At 48.7% G+C, this 25,510-nt stretch overlaps 3 protein-coding genes across 13 annotated transcripts in view; 2 read left to right on the forward strand and 1 right to left on the reverse strand.

The window, feature by feature from the left end:
• Positions 1 to 9,560: 9,560 nt before the first annotated feature.
• Positions 9,561 to 14,541, forward strand: Myl6b (myosin light chain 6B). The gene is made up of 7 exons (XM_008848704.3): positions 9,561 to 9,848; positions 11,128 to 11,344; positions 12,045 to 12,072; positions 12,286 to 12,429; positions 13,554 to 13,727; positions 14,141 to 14,218; positions 14,313 to 14,541. The coding sequence occupies exons 2-7, from the start codon at positions 11,174 to 11,176 to the stop codon at positions 14,339 to 14,341; spliced, it is 624 nt and encodes a 207-aa protein (XP_008846926.1). The 5' UTR covers positions 9,561 to 9,848; positions 11,128 to 11,173; the 3' UTR covers positions 14,342 to 14,541.
• Positions 14,542 to 14,722: 181 nt separating this feature from the next.
• Positions 14,723 to 17,720, forward strand: Myl6 (myosin light chain 6). Of its 2 annotated transcripts, XM_008848706.2 has the most exons (7): positions 14,723 to 14,860; positions 15,107 to 15,134; positions 15,923 to 16,066; positions 16,189 to 16,362; positions 16,452 to 16,529; positions 16,816 to 16,860; positions 17,551 to 17,720. In XM_008848706.2, the coding sequence occupies exons 1-6, from the start codon at positions 14,858 to 14,860 to the stop codon at positions 16,842 to 16,844; spliced, it is 456 nt and encodes a 151-aa protein (XP_008846928.1). In that variant the 5' UTR covers positions 14,723 to 14,857; the 3' UTR covers positions 16,845 to 16,860; positions 17,551 to 17,720. The 2 variants fall into 2 exon arrangements, with proteins under 2 accessions (XP_008846928.1, XP_008846927.1); XM_008848705.2 differs by lacking the exon at positions 16,816 to 16,860.
• A 1,247-nt stretch (positions 17,721 to 18,967) lies between these two features.
• The window catches only part of Smarcc2 (SWI/SNF related, matrix associated, actin dependent regulator of chromatin subfamily c member 2), a gene marked incomplete at its 5' end in the record, with an annotated part of 30,834 nt that continues 24,291 nt past the window's right edge, over positions 18,968 to 25,510 (reverse strand). For 4 of the 10 annotated variants that reach the window (XM_029553855.1, XM_029553854.1, XM_029553853.1 and 1 more), the window contains 8 exon segments: positions 18,968 to 19,662; positions 19,994 to 20,080; positions 20,211 to 20,639; positions 20,945 to 21,326; positions 23,044 to 23,178; positions 23,965 to 24,131; positions 24,216 to 24,351; positions 25,159 to 25,223. In XM_029553855.1, coding sequence (XP_029409715.1) covers positions 19,586 to 19,662; positions 19,994 to 20,080; positions 20,211 to 20,639; positions 20,945 to 21,326; positions 23,044 to 23,178; positions 23,965 to 24,131; positions 24,216 to 24,351; positions 25,159 to 25,223 — 1,478 coding nt within the window. 10 annotated transcript variants of the gene reach the window in all.

Consider the following 25,510-nt stretch of genomic DNA (forward strand, 5'->3'; position numbering starts at 1 on the left):
CTTCACTTCAGAATCCTGGATGCAGAAGAACTCTAGAGCCACAGGTAGAGGAATTGAAAATTTTTAAGTCTCTTGTATAATTATTAGATATTGGGCATGTGGCCCAAGGCCTGCTGTTCTAGCTGGCTTGAAAAATACAACCACGTGTTTTGTTATATGTGATTTCAAAAGACACTCTTGACCTACTTTATCACTTTAAGTAATTACATTTCCAGAAACTGGAATTATATTTCCCCATTCTGGAAAGATCCCTACCCTTTCCTAAGATTTTCAAGTTCAGGCCACAAAAGGGAAGAATACCAATCTATATATTATATATGAGACAATTCAATACACAGTATACAAGGATGAAAGAAATTGAGTTTAGGGAGGTAGATCAGCAATATTATATATATAATATATATTATAAATATTATATCTAATATATATCTAATATATTATATATAATATATTACATAATATATCTATATATCTGATATATTGTATAATATATTACATAAATTATATATAATTATATTATAATATATATGAGAGAGAGAGAGAGAGTTGGTATGGTGGTACACACCTTTAATACCAGCACTCAGGAGACAGAGGCAGGAGGATCCCTGTGAGTTCAAGGCCAGTCAGGGCTACAAGGTAAGACCCTGTCTCAAAACAAAACAAAAAAAAACTCATGAAAAGTCATTTATCATGGAATTAACTACACTTATTTCCCAAAATAGCTTTTGTGGCAGGTTGGAGAGATTGTTCAGAAGAGACCTGACTGCTTTTGCTGAAGACCTGGATTTGGTTCCCCAGCACCCATATGATGGCTAGCAACAATCCTTAACTCCAGTTCTAGGGGATCTGATGCCCTCTTTTGGACTCAGCAGACATTGCACACGTGTGCACTTTCATACATGCAGGCAAAACATACATACACACAAAAAAAACATACATACACATGCATATACATACATACACATAAAAAAAAAACCACAGCTCAGTGGTTAAGAACATTAGTTGCTCTTGCAGAAGACCCAGGTTCGAATCCCAACACCCACATGGCAGCTAACAACTGTCCATAACTCCAGTTACGGATCCCACGGGATCCAGACTGCCTCTTCTGACCTCCTTGGGCACTGCATGACATGGGTGCACTTACCTACATGCAGGCAATACACACATACACATAAAGTAAAAATAATAAATAGGGGCTGGAGAGATGGCTCAGTGGTTAAGAGCACTGACTGCTCTAGCAGAGGACCGGGGTTCAATTCCCAGCACCCACATGGCGGCTACAAACCGTCCTTAATTCCAGTTCCAGGGGCATCCAAAGCCGTCTTCTGACCTCCACGGCAATGCACGACACGGGTGCACTCGCATACATGCAGGCAATCCACTTATACACATAAAATAAAAATAATAAATAAAATAAATAAGCCAAGCGTGGTGGCACACGCCTTTAATCCCAGCACTTGGGAGGCAGAGGCTGGCAGATCTCTGTGAGTTCAAGGCCAGCCTGGTCTACATAGTGAGTTGGCCAGCTGGGGCCACAGGGAGACCCTACCTCAAAAAGACCAAAAAATAATAATAAACTAAAATAAACAAGAGCCTCTGATGTTATGGGGAGGACTTAGAAACCCAAGGCATGGGTTTGAATCCTGCCATTACCTGCTGCGTGACTGGCCACGTGCCTTCCCCTCTCTGGTCCGATTTCTGTTTTGTGAAATGAGGGGTTTCAAGCTGCCCCTGCCAGGGACAGACCAGCGTCCCTCACAGACGTAGAGAGGACAGTCACAGGATCCAGACCCCTCGACAGACAGGAAAACTGAGGTATTTTTCTGTCTGTGGTTTTGCTGTGACCAGGTATCCTTGCCTGCACACATGGAGGCCAAAGGTCAATCTCAGGTGTCATTCCTCAGGAGTTCATGCTTGGTTTTCATTTCATTTTTATTCGTCTTTGTGATCAGCATCTCAGTATGTATCCCTGGCTGGTCTTGAATCACCTGCCTCTGCCTCCTGAGTGCTAGAAGTAAAGAGGTGTATGACCATGCTCAACTATTTTTAGTTTCGTGTGTGTGTGTGTGTGTGTGTGTGTGTGTGCAAATAGACCACTGTTCACAAGTGGAGGTCAGAGGATAATTTGCAGGAGTTAGTTCTCTCCTTCTACCATGTAGGTTCCAGGAATCAAACTCAGGTTGTCAGCTTTGGCAGTAAATGCTTTTCCCTGCTGAGCCAACTCCCTAGCTTCCACCCTTGTTTTTTGCAATTGGGTCACTCACTAGCACCTGGGCTTGCTGATTAAGCTAGGTTGGGTGGCCAGTAAAACTACAGAGATTCACCTCTTTCTACCTTCCCAACACTGGGATTATAGACTATAGACACACGCCACCAAGGGTGCTGGGGATCTAAACTCAGGTTCTTTTTTTTTTTTTTTTCGGTTTTTTTGAGACAGGGTCTCCCTATAGTCCCAGCTGGCCTGAAACTCCCTGTGTAGACAAAGCTGGCCTTGAACTCAGAGATCCACCTGCCTCTGCCTCCCAAGTGCTGGGACTACAGGCCTGTGCCACCACACCCATCAGCAAGCTCAGTCTCTTATGCTTGTACAGCAAGTATTTTACCAACTGAGCCATCTTCCCTGCCCCTGTGTGTTTTTTGTTTGTTTGTTTTGAGACAGGGTCCCACTATGTAGCCCCAGCTGGTTTGGAACTCACTATGTAGATGAGGGTGACCTCAAACTCCTAAAGATACACCTGCCTCTGCCTCCCCAGTGCTGGGAGATTACAAGTGTGCACCACCATGCCTGCAGCTTTTGTGTATGTATACTACTAGGATTCAAACCCAGGGCTTCACACATGCTGTACCACTAAGCTACAAACCCTAGCCCCCAGAGTTTACTTGACAGTAACAGATACAGGCTACTCCCTTCTTGGAATGTAACTTTATTGGACCAAGAAATGTGCAGTAGTTAAGAGGGTGTGACAACTCAGTCATCTATCCAACACCCCTTTCCCCTCTTCCCTACAGCATTCCTGGTGACACGAACCAGCCCCAAGGGATTAACCATGATCCTCTTTGCTGGATACTCATTTTCCCAGCCACTTCTCCAACTTGGGATGATCTTTACTCAGCTACAATCAACAAGACATAAGAGAAAGTCAGTTGGGAACTGAAGCATCAAAATAAAGCCCTCAGAGGGGTTAGAGAGATGACTCAAGGGTTAAGAGCACATACTGTTTTTGCAGAGGACCCAGGTTCAGTTCCCAGCATCCACATTGGGTAGCTCACAACCAACTGTAACTCTAGCTCCAGAGGATCCAACACCATTTTCTGGTCTCCAATGGCACCTGCATAAATATATAATTATAAATAAAAATGAACATTTAAAAACAAAATAACAGGGACGGGAGAGATCAATCGGTAGTTAAGAGCACTGGCTGTTCTTGCAAAGGACTTGGGTTTGGTTCCTAGCACCCACATGATAGTTCACAACCATCTGTAACTCTAGTTCTATAGGATCCAATGCCCTCTTCTGGCCTCCCTGGTACAAATATATACATGCAGGCAAAACACTCATACACATAAAATAAAAATATTAAAACAGCTGGGCATGGTGGCGCACGCCTTTAATCCCAGCATTTGGGAGGTAGAGGCAGGCGGATCTTTGCGAGTTCGAGGCAAGCCTGGTCTACATAGTGAGTTCCAGGACAGCTGGATCTGCAAGCTACTAGGTGTGGCTGAACAGAGATGCAGCTGGTGCAGGAAGTAAGTCTTTGAAGCCAAAGCTGTGCTCCCCTTGTGGGCCACTAGCAGGATCCCCCTACTCCCACCCCCCTGCCCAGGAACAGCATGCTAGAGAAGTGCTCAGCCTCTGAGCTATTCTGCACCACCAAAACAGTCATTATCAAATCATGAAAACTGATAAAAGCTGGGCATGGTAGCTCATGCCTACAATCCCAGTACTCAGGAGGCTAAGGCAAGAGGATTGTCACAGTTTGAGGTCAGCCTGGGCTACATAGTGAGTTCAGGACAGCCTGGATTACAGAGTGAGATCCTGTCTCTAAAAACCAGCAACAAAGATGGCGTGGTGGTGCATGCCCTTAATCCCAGCATTTGGGAGGCAGAAGCAGGTGAACGTCTGTGAGCTCAAGGCCAGACTGATCTACCTAGTGAGTTCCAGGACAGCTGGGGCTACAGGGAGACCCAGTCCAAAAAAAAGAAAAAAAAGAAAGAAAGAAAGAAAGAAAGAAAGGAAGGAAGGAAGGAAGGAAGGAAGGAAAGAAAGAAAGAAAGAAAGAAAGAAAGAAAGAAAGAAAGAAACAAACAAACAAACAAACCCCACCACTACCACCAAAGTCTGGTGTGGTGGTAAAATCATGTAATCTCAGGATTTGAGGGGTAGAGGCAGACCAAGGCCATTCTCAACTACACAGCCAATTTGGGATCAGCCCTGTCTCAAAAAAACCAAAACCAAACCAAAGTGGAAGGATTTTAAATATGGGATGAGATAATAAGAAGTACATTTTGAGGGAGGCAGGTGAGATGCCTTGTTGGGTAAAGGCACTTGCCTCCAAGCCTGATGACCTGAGTTTGATCCCTGGAACCCACATGGTGGAAAGAAAACCAACTCTTACAAGTTATCTTCTGGCCTAAGTGCACCCTGCCCCCCATACACACACATAATAAATGTAATAATATTTTTTTCAATGTACATGTCATGGTTGACTTCAGTTGTCAACTTGGAACCTAGGGAAAGGGGAACCTCACGTGAAGAATTATCTCCATCAGATTGGCCTGTGGGCATGTCTGTGGGGCATTTTCTTGATTACTAATTGATGTAGGAGAACCCAGCCCACTGTGGGCACAACCATTCCCTAGGCAGGTGGGCCTGGGCTGTATAAGAAAGGTAGCTGAGCACAAGCCTGGGAGCAACCAGTAAGTCAGTGAGCATTCCTTCATGGTCTCTGCTTCACGCTCCTGCCTTGAGCTCCTGCCCCGGCTTCTCTCAATGATGGACTGTAAGATGAAATAAACCCTTTCCTCCCCACATTGCTTTTGGTCATGGTGTTTATCCCAGCAATACAGATGTAAACTAGGACAGTATATTTTGTCATGATTGCTGTTTATCAGAGCAATGGTTACTTGTGGGTTTGGTGGTTTATTCTCTGTGCTTTTCAGCAGGCTAAAAATTTTACAGAAAGATTCCCAGGCCCTAGCACAAACCTAGAGCAGCAATTTTTGGGGACATAGTCTAGAAGTTTTTTGGCATACAAAGCTCCCAGGAGCCTTTAAAGAACAATTAATTCTGTGACTTTTTAGAATGTTACAGACAGGAAACAAGCATTGCATATTAAAGCTGATTTTTCTGTTTATATCTTGTATCTCATACAGGTCTATAAAAATGATTTGAAAGGGGCTTCATAAACTATGTATCATAAGGTATCCTCATTATCATCCCTCCTTTTATTGGAGTTATTACATCTTTGCTAACAATTCTTTACAATTCTTTGCTGTTGACTTAGGAAATCAGCTATTGATCCATCTTTATACATTAGCTAGTGTTTAAAGGAATAGCTAAATTGTATCAGATGAACCCACAATAATTCAAATTTCTTTCTTTTCTTTCTTTCTTCTTTCTTTCTCTCCTTTCTTTCTTTCTTTCTTTCTTTCTTTCTTTCTTTCTTTCTTTCTTTCTTTCTTCTTTCTTTCTTTCTTTCCTCTTTTTTAAATTTTCAGATATGGTCTAATTATGTAGTCCTGGCTGACCTGGAACTCACAGAGATCTGCCTGCCCCCAAGTAATGGGACTAAAGGTATGCACCAAGCATTCAAGGTTCTAAAGAGATATACTATTCTGTATGGGGGCTGGAGAGATGGCTCAGCAGTTAAGAGCTCTTGCAGAGGACCTGGGTTCAATTTCCAGGACCCACACGGTGGCTACAAACTGTCCTTAACTCCAGTTCCAGGGGAATCCAAAACCCTCTTCTGACCTCCATGCATTGCATGACACGAGTGTACTCACATACATGCAGGCAATACACTCATACACAAAACAAAAATAAAATATTTTAAAAAGAGATATACTGTTCTGTAATTATCAAACTTCTTTCAGTACTAGGGACATAGTACAGTTGATAAAGTGCTTTCCTAGCATGCAGGAAGTCCTGGGTTCAATCCCAACCACCTTTTATTAAGTGAGCACTTGGAACTAGATCCAAGAGGCCAGCTTGGTCTACATAACAGTTCCAGGCCAGCCAGGGTTACATAGTGAGACCTTACCTCAAAAAACAAGCAGAAAGCTGGAGAGAAGGCTCAGAAGTTAAGAGCACTGGTTGCTCTTGCAGGGGACCTGTGTTCGATTCCCAGCACCCATATGGTGGCTAACAACTGTCCGTAACTCCAGTTCCAGGGGATCAGACACCCTCTTCTGACCTCCATGCACTTTACAAGATAGGGGTGTGTCTTAGTTTGTTCTTCATTGCTGTGATGAAACACTCTGACCAGTACCAACTTGGGGAGGAAAGGGTTTATTTGTCTTACATCTCCCAGGTCGCACGCAGTTCATCAGGGAGCCCAAGGTAGGAACTCAGGGCAGGAACCTGGAAGCAGGAGCTGGAGCACAGGCCATGGAGGAACGCTGCTTACAGGCTTGCTCCCTTGGCCCCTGCTCAGCCTGCTTTCTTACGCAACACAGGCCCACCTGCCCAGGGGTGGCACCACCCACAGTGGGCTGGGCCCTCCCACATCACTCATCAAGAAGATGCCCTTCAGACATGGCCACAGGCCAGTTCAATAGAGGCAATTCCCCAATTGAGGCTCCCTCAACCCAGGTGTGTCAAGTTGACACTAAAGCTATCCAGCACAGGGTGCATTTACATACATGCAGGCAAGTCACTCATATACATAAAAACAAACAGAAACAAAGTATGCACTTGGGAGGTAGACCAAATTTCAAGGTTCAGGCTGGAGAGATGGCTCAGCAGGTAAGAGTATTGGCTGATCTTCCAGAGGACCTGGGTTTGGTTCCCAACACCCATGTGGCAGTTAACAACTGTCTATAACTCCCAACACCCTCTTCTGACCTCCTCAGGCATTGCACACACATAGTGCACACACATAGTACATACATGCATAGTACATAAGATTAAAAATTTTTTAATTCAAGATCATTCTCAACTATATAGCCAGTTAAGAGACTAGCTTGGGCTACATGTGACCCTATCTCAAAAAACAACAACAACCAAACAACAACAGAGGACTGGAGAGATGGCTCAGTGGTTAAGGGTACTGTTTGTTTTTGCAGAGGACTCAGGTTGGGTTCCCAGCACCCACATGGTGGCTGACAACTATCCATAGCTCCAGTGCCAGGGAATCTGATGCTCTTTTTGGCCTCCAGATACATAGCATGCATGTGGTGCACTTATGTGTAACAAAATACTCATATACATAAACAACAAAAACTATTTTTTGATTGTGGTGGAGACTGAATGTAGAAACTCATGTGTGGTAGACAAATTTTCTTCCATTAAGCTATAGCTCCAGACCCTCTTTTTGCTGTTGAGACAGAGTCTTACTTTTGTAGTTCAGGTTGTCATTTAATACTTGTCCTTCCTGCCTCCACTTCCTGAATGCTGGGATTACATGTATGTACTACCATGTTTGCTTGCTTTATCGTTCCCCTCCCTCCTTCCCTCCCTCCCTTCCTCCTTCCCTCTCTTCCTTCCTAGTTGTTTTGAGACAGAGTCTAATGTAGCCAAAGCTGAACTAAAATTTACTATGTTGTTGAGGCTGATCCTGAACTTCTAACCCTCCTAGCTCCATCTCTTGAGTTCTGGGATTGTGTGTACCACCATGCCCAGTTTATCTGGGATTGGGGCTTGAGTCTAGAGCTTTGTAAATGCAAGGGAAGACAGTCTGTTTCCTTAACTCTTACCTCTGCAAATGGTCTATCACTGAGCTAAATCTTCAATCTGTTTTTTTTTTCTTGAGACAGAGTCTCCCTGTAGGCCCAGGCTGGCCTAGAACTCACTGTTGTATCACTGAAGAGTTGGCTCCGTGGTTAAGAGCACTGGCTGCTCTTGCAGAGGACCCAGGTTAGATTTCCAGCACCCACATGGTAGCTAACAACTGTCCTAACTCCAGTTCCAGGGGATCCAATGGCCTCTTCTGACCTCTGAGGGCATGCAAGACATGGGTGCACTTACACACATGTAGGCAACATAGAACAAAAAAGTAAAACAAGAGAAATATCACCTTACTGATGTTGAGTAGCTTCTTTGCTGTGCCAGATCCATTCTATTTTACAAATGTAAACATGTCTAATTATGAGGGCTATCTTACAGGGGGTTACCAACTGAGAGTACAGGCTAGTCTGAGTCCAAACTCTTTAGGACCTCCACAGAGGGCACACCCAGAGAGGTTACTGTATCAGTCCACGGTCTCAGGAGTAAGGGCAGCCAGAAAATTGTCACTTATCAGAAGAGGGCATTGGATTCCCCTGGACTTGGAGTTACTGCCTTGTGAGTGCTAGGAACTGAACCCGGGTTCTCTGCAAGAGTAGCCACTAGCTCTTAATCTCCGAGCCATCTCTCCAGCCTCTCCTGTCTTTTTGAGACAGGCTCTCATGTAGTCCAGGCTGGCCTGGTCTCGAACTCCCTACATGACCAAAGATGAACATCTGACTCTTCCCGCTTCTACCCCTTGAATCCTGGGCTTACAGGCCTGACAGACCAGACTCAGTTTATGCGATGCGGGAGATGGAACACAGGGCTTTCTGCTTCGAAAACAAGCACTCTACCCATTGAGCTATAACCCCAGCACCCCATCTGTACAAAACTTTTCTACTCTTCTGAGTTTTCTCCAGCGCGTGAACCTCACTTAACAGCCCATAGAGTTTGAGGCGCCCCGCCAGGGTATTTATTGATATACAGACGAAGGTTGGATTGGGCAGACTGGTTCCGTCTCTGCACCCAGACCTTTTACTGAACGCTAGGGGCAATGACCGAACTCTCAAGATGGGCATGGGTGTCGGACAGCGAAGGTCTGGAAAGCCCAGCCCTGCATTTTCCACGGGACGACTGTGGCGCATGCACCGCCGCGGAGAAGCCTCCACAGGGAGAGTCTGGACAATGATCGGACTTAATTGTAAATCTTAACATTTACTTCAGCCCCCAGCTCATCTGAAAAATTAATAAGTGCCGGGCGTGGTGGCGCACGACTTTAGTCCCAGCACTTGGGAGGCAGAGGCAGGCGGATCTCTGTGAGTTGGGGGGCAGCCTGGTCTACATAGTGAGTTCCAGGCCAGCTGGGGTACAGGGAGACCGTGTCTCAAAAAAAAAAAAAAAAAAAATTAACAAACAAAAAGCCCTAAAGACACTTCTCGCTCTTCCGGCTAAGATCAAGGGTCAAAAAAAAAAAAAACACAAAAAACAAAAACAACCTTGTAAACTACTGTTGCCCGAAGCCACAGAGCTCAGCGGCGCGGTTCTTCCACCCAGCTGTGGAGGAAGCGAAGGCCACCGCAGCACTTCCGGCCGCACGCTCGGCCCCACCGCAGCCCGGCCCCACGGTGCAGCCCGGGGAGCTCGTCCAACAGGCTAAGGGCTACGCAGAGGCCACAAGGCTTTAGGGTCTGGGTGGGGACGGCTCACTCCCTTTCTGTTCCGGGACAGGTGCACAGCGCAGAGCTGTCACTGTCACTGCGGGCCGGAAGCCCCGCCACCGCTCACCTCTGGAGAAAGGTTTATTGTGAGCCAGCGTGAACGCAGGGACTACGACTCCCGGCATCCTCCGCGGCTTCCACTGTTAACCCTTCAGGGCCTGGAGCTGCCCGGTGTCCCGCCCCCGCCCCTTCCTCGGACTGGCAGGGTGAGTTTTGGGGGCTGGGGAGGGCCTTTTTCCTTTAAGGCTTAAGGGTGCATATAAGAGAAAAGGATGTATTGTCTGTGGAAGAAATGATTCCTTATTTTCCAAAAATGGGACAATCTGCAATAGTAAGATTCTGACGCTTTCTTCTTTTACAAATGGGAGACACAGCATCACTCCCTGAATCCCAGGGCCTAAATTCATCATTACAGTGTTTCTCAGAATGCTTCTAGTCTTCTCCGTTCCTCCAAGAACAAAGTAGCCAGCACTTTCTCCTAGCTCCCAAGCATTCTTCCCCCAACCCATCCCTTCTCCAGGACTCCCAGCAACGTTTGTGATTAGAGTTGAGGTTTTTATTGTGCCTGACTTGGGGGCAGAGATGATGGTGATGGTAGGGCGGTGAGTACACACGGAACCCACAGGAAATTCTGTATCCTTCTGGATTAGAGAATCCTGGCCTTTTGTCTAGCAGAGTCCTCCCTTCACCAGATGCCAACCAGGGGGTCCCCTGCAGGCTCAGCAGGCATCCTGTCTTTCGTCTGATTTGACAGTAGCTTGTGGAAAAGGAAAAAGTATGGGTGAAAGGTGTTAAACCAGAACCTTGTCCACACATGCACCCCCGAATCAGTACTAGGCACAGGAGACAGTAGATAATGTTATGGTCCCCTTACTGTGCACAGTTCCAGTTCTCATCTGGGTGGGGGCCCAAGGACTGAAAGTTTTAAGGATCATTAGACTATGCGGATGGGCAGGAGGGAGTAGAAAGGTTGCTTTCCCCCTTCACCTTTCTCTAGTTCCAGATCCTACTTTAAATTTTCCACCTCACACTAGGCTCCTATAACACCCCCAACACACACACACACACACACACACACACACACACACACACACGCCCCTTTGCCTGGGTCTTCTAGTCTAAAGCTAATGTGTGTTTTGTGTGTGTGTGTGTGTGTGTGTGTGTGTGTGTGTGTGCGTGCATGTTTTCTCTTCACTGCTATCTTGGTGTCAGTGTCATTGGCAAGTATCCCATCCTCACCCTGGACATTAACGCCCCTGTTGTGGGCAGTCTCTTGTTTCCTCCCCCTATTCCTAAAGAGAACATTGTTCTAGTCAGCTTTTGGGGAGGGAAGAAAACCTTGGGGCAGGAGTCCTGAACCACAGGAGGCCAGGGAGTGAGGTACACAGGCATATCTCTCCTCTCCCTCACGCTTGCACCCGCCAACTGGCTCCCTACCCCTGCCCCCGCCCCTTGACATCCCAGACTCTCTGCCTATTTAAACAGAGATGGGTGCCCCCATCGGCACACTGTCCTTTGGCCACTCAACATCATGCCTCCCAAGAAAGATGTTCCTGTGAAGAAACCAGCTGGGCCCACCATCTCTAAGCCTGCTGCTAAGCCTGCAGTAGGGGCCCCTCCAGCCAAGGCCAAGGCCGAGCCAGCTGTCCCCCAGACCCCTGCAAAAACCCAGGAGCCCCCTGTTGATCTCTCCAAAGTTGTGGTGAGTCCTGGGAAAGTGAAAATTTGGGACGGGTGGTTCGATGATAATATACAGCCTAGGGATTAGGGAATATGTAGATGGTGGGGAGTGAATGGCACTGAATGAGACTGGGGGTTCCCTGTGGTTTCTTACTGGGAAGCATCCAGGCTTATGACTGCTGTCTTTGCTCTTCTCTCCCTCTAACCTGTAAGTGTGTGCCACATATACACTCATAATGACCCTCTGCTGGAGACAGGGATTATAGATGGGGAACATCTGGGTTCTGAGGCTATTTCAACGTGAAGGGAGAGGCTGCTGCTTGCCCCTGGCTAGCTGTTCAACTCAAAAGGCCACAGCTATGAACCCCATGAGAGGAGACTGATGAGGACAGGCTTGTTAGACAATCACAGCTGGAGGCAGGGGTAAATTTAGCCTTTGTTCAGCCCCCAGTTATGTGAGGGATGCAGGACTCAGGGCTGTGGAGGGAGGGGAACAGGTGGCATGGGATTAACCCTGTTCCTAGGAAACCCTCCCCCCTATAATTCCTCCTCTTGGGATTCTCCCAAGGCCCAGGCTGGGAATGAGACTGAGGTGGCTGGGCTCTCAGCCTGGTCCCTTTGGGCCCCTCCCCAGAAGTGGCTGCCAGTTGGGTTGGGAGGACTGCTGGAGAGGGTTTCAATAAGCCCTGTCATCTCTCCTCACCTGCTCTTTTCTTCTACAGATCGAGTTTAACAAGGACCAGCTGGAGGGTGAGGAGACACTCATTCCCTAAGCCCCACTGTCCAATCCCAAACCCCTGGTCAGAATCCTTGTTTCCCTAACTCAGTCCCAACCTTGAAACCTCCCACACTTGTCCTCTTTTTCCTCCTATGTTTTGCTCAGCTCTAGCACATACTTTCTGAACCTCTCTTCTGTCTGAAAGTGATAGAATCCCTGGTCAACATTAACTTCTTATATCTCAGAATTCAAAGAGGCCTTTGAGCTGTTTGATCGAGTCGGTGATGGCAAGATCCTGTATAGCCAGTGCGGCGATGTGATGAGGGCCCTGGGCCAGAACCCTACCAATGCTGAGGTGCTCAAGGTCCTGGGAAACCCCAAGAGTGATGGTGAGAAGAGCCCTAGAAGGGAGAATTCTCATATTCTCTCCCTCCACCCCCCACCAAGTCAGGATCTCTTGTAACCCAGGCTGAGAATAACCTTGAACTCAGATCCTCCTACTCCCACCTCCCTAGTACTGGAATTAACAGGCATATGTCACCAAGCTAGTTTATGTGGCACTAGGGATTAAACCCAGGGCTTTGTGCAAGCTAAGCAAGCCCTCTATCACTGACCTATATCTCTACCATACTTTTTACTATTGTTTGCTTTGAGATAACATAGCCCTAGCTAACCCGAACTCTTGATGTAGACCAGGCTAGTCTCGAACTCACTGAGATCCACCTGTCTCTGCCTCCCAAGTGTTGGGATTAAAGGCATACTTTTTCAAAGTATTTTATTTATTATTTTTATTTTATGTGTATGAGTGATTGCCTGCATGTATGTGAGTGCACCTGTGTCATGCAATGCCTTGGGAGGTCAGAAGAGGGCTTCGGATTCCCCTGGAACTGGAGTTAAGGATGGTTCGTAGCTGCCATTTGGGTGCTGGGAATCAAACCCAGGTCCTCTGCAAGAGCAGTGCTCTCAATCTTTTGAGCCATCTCTCCAACCCCTAAAGGCATACTTTTCACTTCTTGAAACAGGTTCTCACTAAGTTACCCAGTTTGGCCTCAAACGCGCTCTGGTAGCCCAGGCAGCCCTTGCACTTGTGATTCTCATCTCTTGGCTTGGCAAATCGGGATTAAAGGCCTATCCCACTAGTGCTAGCCCTCAGTTTTCCCTTTCTTTGTTTTTGAGTGTATTCCATCACTGCACTACATCTCCAGCCCCTGTATTTTTTTTTTTTTTTTTCTTTTGAGACAGGGTCTCACTAAGTTGCCCAGGTTGGCCTTGAACTTGCCTCGTGTCTGTGATTACGGACTTGTGCCATGAGCCTGGCAACGATGTGTTTTTAATGGTAGAACACTGGAAAGGTGACAAAGATGCTGGGCTGGATGGCAGGACTTCAAAAGCTATCAAACACAATGCGGAAAATATCCTGAATGCTAATTGGGGGGTGAAGGTCACTGTGGTAGTGATGGATGCAGGCTGGGTCCCAGGTGGTACCTCATTGACTTCTCTTTCTAATCTCCAGAGCTGAAGACCCGCCGTGTAGACTTTGAGACCTTCCTGCCCATGCTCCAGGCAGTGGCCAAGAACCGGGACCGAGGCACTTATGAGGACTATCTGGAGGGGCTTCGAGTATTTGACAAAGAAGGGAATGGCAAAGTCATGGGCGCAGAGCTGAGACATGTTCTCACCACCCTGGGTGAGGCAGGGACCAGAACTGTGGGGTGAAGAGGAGGGGGTGGACAGAAAGAAGCTTGGTGAGTCAGGCAGAGGTAGGGATGGGATTACTGTCCTGCAGGTCAGGGGCAGGAGACAGAGGTCAGAATCGTGGGAGCAGAATCTGGGGAACTTGTTCCTCTAGAAGCTAAAGTGTCCAGCAAAGGGCAGAGGGCAGGGAATGAGGTGGGCGCCCCATGTTCCCCCTTTGGAAGCACCCTCTGTGCTGATTCCATTCAAGTCCCAACCCTCACGCTGTCCTTCGGTGGAAGCTTTCACCAGCTCCAAGCACCGTTAACGGAGGTGATATGGAAAGCAGAAGACAGGGTGCAAGGAGGTGTCGGTTGGGCTGGTGGGGAAGGGAAGACAGGGGCGTCAACACTGTTTGGGGTTCAGGAGAGAAGATGACTGAGGAAGAGGTGGAGACTGTTCTGGCAGGACATGAGGACAGCAACGGCTGCATCAACTATGAAGGTGAGGGCCAGGCAGAGGCCGCGGGGTGGGGCACCTAAAGTGCGGTGGGGTTACCCCAAGGTCTGCTTCGGCCCTCTCTCGTCCTCTCACGCAGCCTTCCTGAAGCACATCCTAAGCCTCTGAGCAGCAAGGCAGGTCTTCCAGCAAAGGCTCGGGCTGCCGGGAGAGCGGGAAGCCTTCCCGGCCAGCGGCGCCCGATGGGTGCGCCAGCTCCCTTTCCCCCGCACTGCTGCGGTTCGCGTCCACCTCCCAGCGCTGGAAGCTTTTCCTGCCACTAGGCGGCCACTTAGTGTTCGGAAATAAAGATGCGGTTCCCGTCTTGGCCTCCGAGTCTTTCTTGAGGAGGGGGAGGGGGCCTCTTTAGAGGAAGGCGACGGAGGGAGGGTCCGAGTCCTGCTAGTCGGGCTGCTCGGAGGAGCGTCTACGAACGCCCGGCACCAGCTCAGCTCGGTTCCTGCGTGTGTAGGGCACCCTGCCTCTCACCTCCCTACACCGCGATGCGGGTAGCGTGGGCCAAGACCCGCATTCCTATTGGCTGAAACCGCCGCGGGTGACGTCACGGACGTACTAAGAGCAGGGTTGGGCCTGGCGTCGGAGCCATTACTGCAGGAAAAGGTCCCGCAGAGCTGAGCAGTCAAGATGGTGGGCCCGGGAGCTCGGGGGACGAATGGGAGTTGGGGGCAAGGAGGAAGCCTCGGGTCAGGGAGAGAAGGCAGTGGACGGGGGCAAACGGAAGCTGGGGGGTTGGAAGGCTGGAGGTGGGTTGAAAGGACTGGGGCTCCGTCCTGGGAAGCGAGTCCTTAGCCTGAAACAGGAGTTCGTGAGGCCGGGATGGAAACTTGAGGGGTTGGAGTTCAGGCGCTGACCACTCCGTTCTTCTCCGAGCAGTGTGACTTCACCGAGGACCAGACCGCAGGTAGGCCGTCTCTGAACCCCAACAGAGCACATCCCCCTCTAGTACCTACTCTCCAACCCCAACCTGTCACCTCTCCAGCACTCCAGGAATGCCCCCTGGATTTCCTTTTCCCCCAATTTCCGAGCCCTCTATTTTCTTCTCATTCTTTCTTCCTTACCCTTCCACTCTAGATCTGCGCCCCAAACACTGGGTGAGTTTTAGGTGGTGTGGGTCCGTGAAACGACTTCACTTAATGCCTGTTGTGTGGGGCTTGGGAAGGGTGTGCTTATCTGTCCCTTAATCAGCCTTTTCTGCCTCTTCTCTCCTCACTGTCCCCCTCCTTCAGCTTGGAATTGTGAATACTGTAAAGGGGAGTAACTTGTTTTGTGAAGGGGCTGGGAGTTTGCTAAGGATGTGACTACGTTCCACCCCCTGGAAGGTCTCTTTGTAGGGGAAGGGTGGGAAGTGGGAGGGTAGAATGAACCTAGAGTCCCTGGCCGGTGCTCCTACTTCCTTATATGGACAGGCCCTAGACTGGGCGGTGGCAAATTCCTGCCCTGTGTGGTGTAGAGACTAGGCAGGCCTGCTGCTGGCAGAGGGGGGTATGTTAGTGCATGGCACCATGCTGTTAAGACTGTGTCTTTATGTGGGACATTTGAGTTGGGAGAAAGAGATCCCTATTAGCAGTCTTGGGTGTACAGGAGGGCAGAGATCTGATTTCTGCAGCATGATTAAAGTTGAATTGGCAGGAAAGTTCGGACAGGGTAACTGGGTTAACCCCCAGTGCTGATGTTCATCTGAATCCTTAGAATTCAAGGAGGCCTTCCAGCTGTTTGACCGAACAGGTGATGGCAAGATCCTGTATAGCCAATGTGGAGATGTGATGAGGGCCCTGGGCCAGAACCCTACCAATGCTGAGGTGCTCAAGGTCCTGGGGAACCCCAAGAGTGATGGTGAGCATCCTCAAGAACAACCTAGTGTGGCAGTGGGTCATCTGTTCACTTGCATTCCCCACAGTCTTGCCCTGAGCACTTCTGTGATTTCTCTGGTCTGACACTTCTGTCCCTCATGCCAGAGATGAATGTGAAGGTGCTGGACTTTGAGCACTTCTTGCCCATGCTACAGACTGTGGCCAAGAACAAGGACCAGGGAACCTATGAGGATTATGTTGAAGGCCTTCGGGTGTTTGACAAGGAAGGGAATGGTACCGTCATGGGTGCTGAAATCCGTCATGTCCTTGTTACACTGGGTAAGGCTCTGTCCTTTTTTCTGAAGTTAAGATGCCACCTTGATATACTTCACCTGCATCCAGTTCTAAAAATGTTCTTTCCTCTACAGGTGAGAAAATGACAGAGGAAGAAGTAGAGATGCTGGTGGCAGGGCATGAGGACAGCAACGGTTGTATCAATTATGAAGGTAGGGGGCCTTTGAGGAGGAACGATTATCTAGGGCATGTTAAGGAAAGCACCTGAGGTTTTTTTATTCCTAGACTTGGTTCCAAAAGGAGCCAGGAAGCAAGGGGTAGAGCCCAGCTCAGCCTGGGAGGGGGAGGCTGGAGATGTAACAGTAAAGGAAGGGGTGATGGGTATGAAGGGTGGGGAAGGAATGGAAAGTAAACAGAATGTCTGTTCCCCCACCACCTGACCCCCTCATCCCATGTCTGTGTCTTGTCTTTACCATTAATGTCTCTTCCTTCCTGCAGCGTTTGTGAGGCATATCCTGTCGGGGTGACGGGCCCATGGGGCGGGTACGGCTCCTCCAAGCCTCTCCTCTAGTTGATCTTCCCGGTGTTTCTTTTTCTTCCCAACCTGTGCTCTCTAGCCCCTGCCCTGACCCTATTACCATCTGACTTCCTTCTGGCATGTTTCTGCATGGAGCTGGCTAGGGAGGGGAGGGGAGGGGAGGGGAGTCCTCAAAGAGGAAGGCAGCTTGGGGGTATGGTACCTCCTTCTCTCCTACAATGGTCTCTGAGGCTTGACTTAACAGGGTCTTGGGTGCTGGTGCCTGGGAACTCTCACCAGCTAGTAGAGCAGGCTTGTCTTAGAGTGATCCTCCTGGAGCATGGAGAGTTGACAAAGGTGGGGTGGGCTGCTTGCCCAATTCTGCTGCTGTAACTGAACTGTCCTTTTTCCATCCCTCTGCTGGGCAGCTTGGAGGTACCCTAACCCAAAACTCTCTTCCTCCTGCCAGTGGCTGACAGTAGCCATAGGTGTAGTTGAGAACTTTTCTGCCTCTGCTGTGTTCTTGCCGCTCAGAGTGGGGTGGGGGGCTAACAGTTGGTGGGAGGGGAGCCAGGGGCAGAGAGAACTGGTCACTCAAGGTGGTTGGTTGCTGTGGGCATGTTCCCTCACGCCACCTTCATGGTCTTGTAGTCTCCTGGCCCATGGTATACCCCTTCCCAGCCCTCTCCTTGCCTTACTCCACCTCCTCTCCACAGAGCTTGTCCGGATGGTGCTGAATGGCTGAGGACACCCCCATATCTGGAGCCCGTGCCTTGCCCTGTGTGAGATTTCTGTGTCTCCTTATCATAGCACCGTTTGCATCTGGTCTCTTCTGGATGATGTTTGCTGTTAGCATTCACCAAATAAATTTGCTCTCTTTGCCCTATTTTGGTTGTGTTTTCCTTCCTGAACAGGGTGAAGAAGGAAAAGGTGAGATGGTAATGATTTCTGCCAAGATAGAGCCTGAGGCCGATGGCACAGAATTAGGACTGGCCTCATTTATAAAAAGCTACTACTACTCCTTTGTGGAATGAAGAAAGCCATAAATCCCTGTAGGATCAAAGCTAGCTATCTTTTGGGGGTATGTGTGTGCGTATGTGGGGAAGGCATCTTTTTGTTCAATCCTGTATCTGATTAAATCTCTTTGCTTCTTCAAACCAAACCCCCACCCTCCCAAGCACTGAAGGCCTTTTGTGGAAAAGCCTGTGAGTGTTTATTGTAGCTGAAACCAGGACATATTAGCAATGCCAGAGCCTGTCTTGTCACATCTGCAGGGCTGGGGCCAATAGCATCAAATGTAGATGAAGGCCTGTCTCTTCCCTAATAAGGGAAGGAATGCAACCACTACTTCTGAAAGTAGTGGTTCTTCTGTAGGGATGTGCTTCCAAGTGTTAAATGCTATTTTCAGGGCAGGTGAGAGCCCCTGCTGCGCACTGCAGTCCTAATGGGCTGCTTCTCCCTCCCTGGTAAATACCCAGTGAGGGACTCCAGGACAGCCACCCCCAAGCCTGATCCCCTGCCTAACAGCCACAGGTAAGAGAACACAGATGCATCCACAAGATAGAACTGAAAGCAAATTAATTTATAAAAAAAAAAAAAAAAAAGAAAGAAAAAAAGGAAGGAAAGAGAATTTTACAGAAAACTTTGAACAGAAGGAAGGTGCCAAGACACAAAAGAAGAAAAACACGGGACATGAGGAACAAAGGGCCTGGTGGGAGGGACGGAGAGAATTGGTGTAGTGCCTGGGATCCCAGCTGCCTCCACATCAACTTATATATAAGGAGGAAGAACTGGAATAGGGAGGCACTCAAGTCCTAGGAGCAGAGCCATGCTGTGCTGCCCCTAAATCTGTCCTCGTTTGGGGAACTCCTAGCTACCAGTGAGGTTTGGTCAGGCCTGGTGGGAAAGGGCAGGGATAGGAAAGCGTCCCACTGAGTCATAGGAAGGAGGTGCGTGATTTTCCACATCTCGGGTTTTGCCAACTCCTCATCTGCTTAGAGCTTCCTTTTCCATGCCTTCTAGGCACTCAGGGATACAGGGAAGAGGGAGAATAGCTCCCACCACCCTTCCTCTATTACCTATCACAGAATCCCCCCCAAATAATTTCCCCACCAAATACACAAACACATCAACTAAGCAGGTGATTTTTAAAAACAAACACAAAACTGACATTCAGAGGGAAAGGTCATTGGCTGAGCTGGGGTGGCCTAAAACAGCATCAATGACGAAGCAGCAGGAGAGATTAGTATGAATGAACTGGTGGAATGGTGAGGGGAGCTGACTCTACCAAGGGACTCAGACAGGCTTGGTACCCTATTCCATCCCCAGAGCTCTCCCCAAAACCTTATAACCTATCCTTTCCCCCTTGGTTAAATGTGAAAGTTGGTTGCTTTTTGTGGGTTCCAAATGTGTCTTTAAAATCTACCTCCTTTCAAAGGGCTTCATTTTCTTGATATCCATAAAAAATGCAGTAATTCTGAAGGTTAGAGTAGAACCTTGTATAAACACCTTTCCCATCCTATCCTTCCCCAGACATTAGAAACATCTTTTAGTCAGAAGTCCGTGAATAATAACTGGATATAAAACTACGGCCTCTGCTGGGCATGGTGGGGGCTGTGGAGGGGCAGGAGGAGCTTTCCTTACGTAGTGATGAACTCTCCAGGCTGGGGGAGGGTCCAGGTGATGGGGGAGGGCTGTTCCTGGAACTGTGATCTCCATGGGGAATGAAGGGAGAGATGGCTGGCTGGCTCCTCACTGTGGAGGTGGCACAGGAGTAACTGTGCCTGGGCTTGGAGCTGTGGGGTCTGGAGGCAGAGGGGTGCCTGGGTCTGTAGAGAAAAGGAAGACAAATCAGTTGGAGCAAGCAGAGGGATGGATTCAGCCCCCGGCTCCACACACACAGAACTGGCCATGGCATGCAGTGGGTGGGTAGATGAATGAAGTACCCATAATGTACAACTTCTCTATCCCAACACCCTTTTCCACCTGACACTGGGAAAATCTACTGATACTCCAAACCATCCTGCCCCCAAGGAACTCTAAATGGGGCATCTGAGTGTAATGAGAACAAGCAAAGGGATGCCAACCATCATGCAAACAGGTAAATAGTTTTCAAGTTTACAACTGAGAACCTCTGTGCCACCGGACTCCAAGACCCACCAGTGAAAGGCCCCAACGTCATCCCAGAGGTGGCAGCTGCCAAGTTGGGAAATGGAGGACAGCCAGAGAGGCCCTTCCTTCTGTATTCTAATTTCACCAGAGTGTTGAAAATGGATCTTGAAAAATTCTAGTATCTGACCACTTCCCCACCTGCCCTCCCTCTCCCTCCATGAGAAGCCCTCTCCCTCACCCTTCTCCCCTCCTTGCCCCTTCTCACCTGGCAGTGGGCTGGCACTGGGCAGGAGGTTGCCCTGAACAGCTGCCACAATGGCAGGGCTCTGGGCTGCGGCGGATCCGAGCCCCGGCCCGAGAGGCAAGGAAGATGGCATGGTGGTGGTCGCCGGCAGGTTAGGATGTAGAGGGTTCGCCATGGACACAGGCAGGTTAGGTGGGGGGAGAGTGCCCGGGGCGAACGGGAGATGGTGGTGATGCCCATGCAGGTTAGGAGGAGGGGGAAGGTTAATACTGATGGAGTCAGCTAGACTACCAAATGGGATGATGGATGGAGCAGCAGGAGGAGGAGGAGGCGGCATGCCAAAAGGCAAACCCAAAGGAGCATTACCCGCCACGCCTGGGTGCCCGCTGCCTGGCACTGCCCCTGGCATCATTGAGGGAGGAGTTTGTTGGTTGGGGAACGGTGAGGGGCCTAGGAATAAAGAGGAGAGAAATAGGTCAAATTTTGTTTTCCTACTCAAGTTCCACTCTCTAGCTACTACTTGGTGCCATCTTCCCTTTTCCTGACACTACAGTAAGTGGTAAATTCTTGGACTAAAACTCCAGCGCTGAGTTTGGGGAGATATCCTTGCTAGTTCATGGACATAACACAAATAAGCCCATCTGCAGAAACTGCAACCAACCCTCAACTCCAGGCCCATGGTGTGTCCCCTTCAAGGGAGACTAGGACATCTGCTTGGATCTCTAGCCAATAAATGTTCTGGAACCCACACTCACCATGGGGTCCAGGGGGGGGTACCCCTGGTGGGACTGCCCCAGGCTGGGGGGCTCCAGCTGGTTGTGGCTGCTGTGGCACTGCAGTTGACCCTGCCTGCCCAATCTGTTCAGAAGGGCCCAAGCTTCCTGGAGGGGCCCCACTACCAGCAGGAGCAGGGGCCACTGAGGCTGGAGCCACAGCTAGGCCATGGACTGTGGGTGGCCCAGCAGCCCCTGTGGGAGGTATGGGCTGAGAGCCTGGGGGCAGGGCTGGTGGTGGCTGCTGCTGCTGTTGGTGCATCTGTTGGAAGTGCTGCTGCCGGGCCCTCATCTCTGCGTACTTGAGCTGCTCCATGTGGAAGGCTTGTCGGTCAGCCAGGAGCTGCTGCCTCTGATACTCCAGCTGCCAGTGTCAATGAGATACTGTTAACAGATTCTGGAAGATCCTATGGCAAATCTGTACCTTCCACTTTTTCTTTTGAAAGACCCTAACTCTCATGCAAGGTGGTTCCCCAGGTCTAAACCGTGTACTTCCTCTGACCTCCCCACCCCACTACTTGTATGCATGTCTCCTTACTGCACTGGCGTTAACCTGGTGGCAGTCCTGGCTCATTTCAGTTCCAAAGCTTTGAATTTATCATTACCTTGATTAGGAAAATGCTTCCAGGTCCTGTCAATTCAAAGTTAGCTAGAAACTTACTATCCTAAGGAAGCCACCCCAGATTAATTTACTTGTCTCTGAGCTTTGACTTTATTCTGTCATCGCAAGTTCTTTTTTGTTTATTTTTGGTTTTTTTGAGACAGGGTCTCTCTGTAGCTCCAGCTGGCCTGGAACTTGCTATGTAGATGAGGCTGGCTGCCTGTCTCTGTCTCCCAAGTGCTAGGATTAAAGGCATGCCTGGCTTATTTTTGATTTATTTGGTTTTTTTGGAGTCAGGGTCTTCCTATGTATCCCTGACTGGCCTAGTACTCACTATGTGGCCTAGACTGGCCTTGAATTTGCAGGGATTCTCCTGCTTTAGTCTTCTAAGTGCAATAATTACCAGTATGCACCATCATACCTGGCTCCTGGGACTTAAACATTTGATAGAAAATCTTTTTTTTTTTAAGAGTTTTTTTTTTTGTTGATTTTTGTACTTGTTTTTGGTCTTTTTAAGACAGGTCTCACAATTCAGCTGGCCTGGAACTCGGTATGTAGATCAGGCTGGTGTTGAACTCACAGAGATCCATCTGCCTCTGTCTCCCCAGTGCTGGGATTAAAAGTGTGCCACAATGCCTGGCCTTTAATAAGAGTTATTTTATTTTTAATTATGTGTATGTTTGGGCTAGAGAGATGGTTTAGCAATTAAGATCACTTGCTACTCTTACAGAGAACCTGGATTTGGTTCCCAACACCAACAGGATGGGTCACAACCATCTCTAACATGTAGACAAAACACTCATACATATCTTTTTCTTTCTTTCTCTCTTTCTTTCATTGGGGGGAGGGGAAGGTCTCATTATGTAGCTCTAGCTGTCCTGGAACCTGGAGACAAGGCTGGGCTTGAACTCACAGAGCTCTGCCTGCCTCTGCCTCTCCAGTGTTGAGATTAAAGTTACACCTGGCCCTAAAAAACCTCTTAATTTGAATTTTCCAGATATTTTCAGTATTAACTGTTTCTGATGTCTCCCTGTTATATATTGTAAACTTATAAGTTCTCCAAGGGCAGGGACCCTGTCTTCTATCTCCTTTTACATCCTTTCAAAGATAAACTGGTTTAATATTTATCTGTCTATCCCAAATTCATCTCCTGGATCTGTCCCCTCGTCTCCCATCATCCCTTAAGCCTGTTGAGTCGCTCATTTATTGAGACTCTAGTAAGGATGAAGCACCGTTCCCGGACCTGGAGATGAAGCAACCAAAGACCTTGGTTAGCAGCCTCCTCCTTCCATGCAGCTGATATTCTGTAGAACCTCAGTCTCCAGGCATCATGTGGGAGGCTGCTTGGCCTTGACTTTCTGGGGCCCACTCCCCAAGCCCTAACCTCCTCTGCTGTGAAGCCTTGGGAGTCTTGGGATTCCTAGGCTCAGTCTTCAGGCTGGGCTCCAGGTTCCCACTTCTCTAAAGGGATGTTACTCACTGCTTCTCGCTCCCGGTCCATTATTGTCTCCAGCTCCTCAAAATGGCGGAGTTTGATCTCCAATTTTTTCATTTGGGTCTCCACCAGCAGGGCCACCAAAGATTTGATCTTCCTCTCCTCAACAGCAGCCAAGTGCTAGGCAAAGAAGAATGAGACAGCCTGTAAGCAGGAGGACTCAGCTGCAGACATTCCAGGAGACAGGGCAGGATGGATGCTGGCAGGTCATTGAAGGAAGTAGCTATAGTCACAACCCACCTAGAGTATTACAACCTTCAATTATTTATTTATTTTATTTTTGGTCTTTGAGACAGGGTCTCCCTGTAGCCCCAGCTGTCCTGGAACTCACTATGTAGACCAGGCTGGCCTTGAACTCACAGAGATCCACCTGCCTCTGCCTCCCGAGTGCTGGGGTTAAAGGTGTGCACCACCATGCCCGGCTATTTATTTATTTACTTATTTATTTAGACAGGGTCTTCCTGTAGCCTCAGCTGGCCTGGAACTTGCTGTGTTGACTAGATTGGCCTTGATCTCACAGAGATCCACCTGTTTCTGCCTCCTGAGTGCTGGAATTAAAGGCATGTGCTACAAGGCCTGGCTCAACCTGAATTTTTTAAATAAAAAGCATGAGGAAAAAGAGGAACAAGAGCCAGGTATGGTGGCACACGCCTGCAGTCCCAGCACTTGGGAGGCAGAGGCAGGCAGATCTCTGTGAGTTCAAGGCCAGCCTGATCTACATAGTGAGCTCCCGTACAGCTGGGGCTACAAGGAGACCCTGTCTCAAAAAGACAAAAAAAAATAAAAATAAAAAAATTAAAAGGGAATAGGCCAGCATTATTTAAGTAAGGTGTGGGCAGGGAAAGGTTTCTTCCACAAGAAGTGGCAGCTTCTTGTCTGGGCTCTCTGACTGCTGACTGGCCTCACCTTGGCCTTCACTGCAGCAGCAGCCAGGGCAGCGGCAGCAGCTGTGGAGAGGTTGCCCTCACCGATGTCGCGTTCCACCTTTGTCTTCCTCTCTCCCTCGGACTCCACAACTTCCTTCAGCACTTCCTCCTGTCCCTCCTTCGGCTCCTTATCTTTCTCAGGATCACCTGGGCCAGGACAAAGGCTGAGTTAGCCTTGCAGCTTCACATCTCTTTCCTGTGCCCCAATCACCATTCTGCGGGGAGGCTCACCAACTGGGTCCCCATCATTCTTCTCTGACTCCTTCTCACTGTCACCTTCTTTCCCTTTCTCTTCATCCTTCTTGGGAGCCTCACTTGCTTTCTCCTTTGGTTCTTCCTCTGCAGCCCCTCCTCCTTCTCGTGGTTCCTGCAGTTCCAGTGGAAGAAAGGAAGACATCAGGGGAAGCAGCGACTGGCACTCACACCAGGGCCCAAATATTTATTTATTTATTCATTTATTTACTTACTTATTTATTATTTATTTATTTACTTATTTTTATTTATTTTTGTGTGTGCACAGTGCATGGCCATATGCAAGCTGAAGCCAGAACAGAACTCTGGGTGTCCTCCATAGAGGAAGGCTCTCTGCCTTATTGTCTTGAGACAGATCCTGCCCCAGTGATGGGGTTACAAACATGCTCAGTGATACAGTTTTTCCCAGTTTCCCAGTTTCATTGTTGTTTATTTTGTTTTTTTGAGACAGAAGAAAAACAAAAACCCATTACAGGCTGTTGTCTTGAGACAGATCCTGCCCCAGTGATGGGGTTACAAAACATGCTCAGTGATACAGTTTTTCCCAGTTTCCCAGTTTCATTGTTGTTTATTTTGTTTTTTTGAGACAGAAGAAAAACAAAAACCCATTACAGGCTGGCCTCAATCTCACAGCAATCTGCCTCTGAGTGCTCCATCTCCGAAGTGCTAGGGATTAAAGGCGTGCACCACCACGCTTGGATAATGCCCAGTTTTGTACCAAGGTGCTGGGATTCAAACTTAGGTCCTCATGCTTGCAGAGCAAGCGCTCGCTCTTACCCACTAAACCATTTCCCTAGCCCCAACTTTGCCCTTCTTACTTCAGGGGTGATTTGGCTCCAGGAGATTGCCCGTCACTGGATTCCCCATCACCACAGAGCTGGACCCAGCAGCCCCACCTAGTCCCAGGTCATTCCCTCTGTACCTTGGGCTCTTTCTTCTCATCTGCTGCCTGGCCTTCTGTCCGTGCCTCATCAGTCCCACTCTCCTCTGGAACCATGGGGAAAGCAAAGGAAAGGAAAGGAAAGAAAGGAGAAATGTCTGATAGAGTCTCGTTTGTGTAACCATTTCCCAGTTGCTGAAGCCTTAAAGAGAGGACAAGCAGGAGCCAAAGTCCCTACAGTGAAGTCCTGGGGGAAAGTAAAACCCCACCAGCTCTCCCACTTGTGCTGTGACTTGATGTCAACGTGGGGCAGGAATGAGGCCGGGACAGCACTAGGAGGCCAAGTGGTTCTGGTTCCTGGTGAATAGGAAGAATTCTAGAGACTTGCCAGGAC

Source organism: Nannospalax galili, unplaced genomic scaffold (genome assembly GCF_000622305.1).
Source record: "Nannospalax galili isolate Female #2095 unplaced genomic scaffold, S.galili_v1.0 scaffold2124, whole genome shotgun sequence".
Taxonomy (NCBI): domain Eukaryota; kingdom Metazoa; phylum Chordata; class Mammalia; order Rodentia; family Spalacidae; genus Nannospalax; species Nannospalax galili.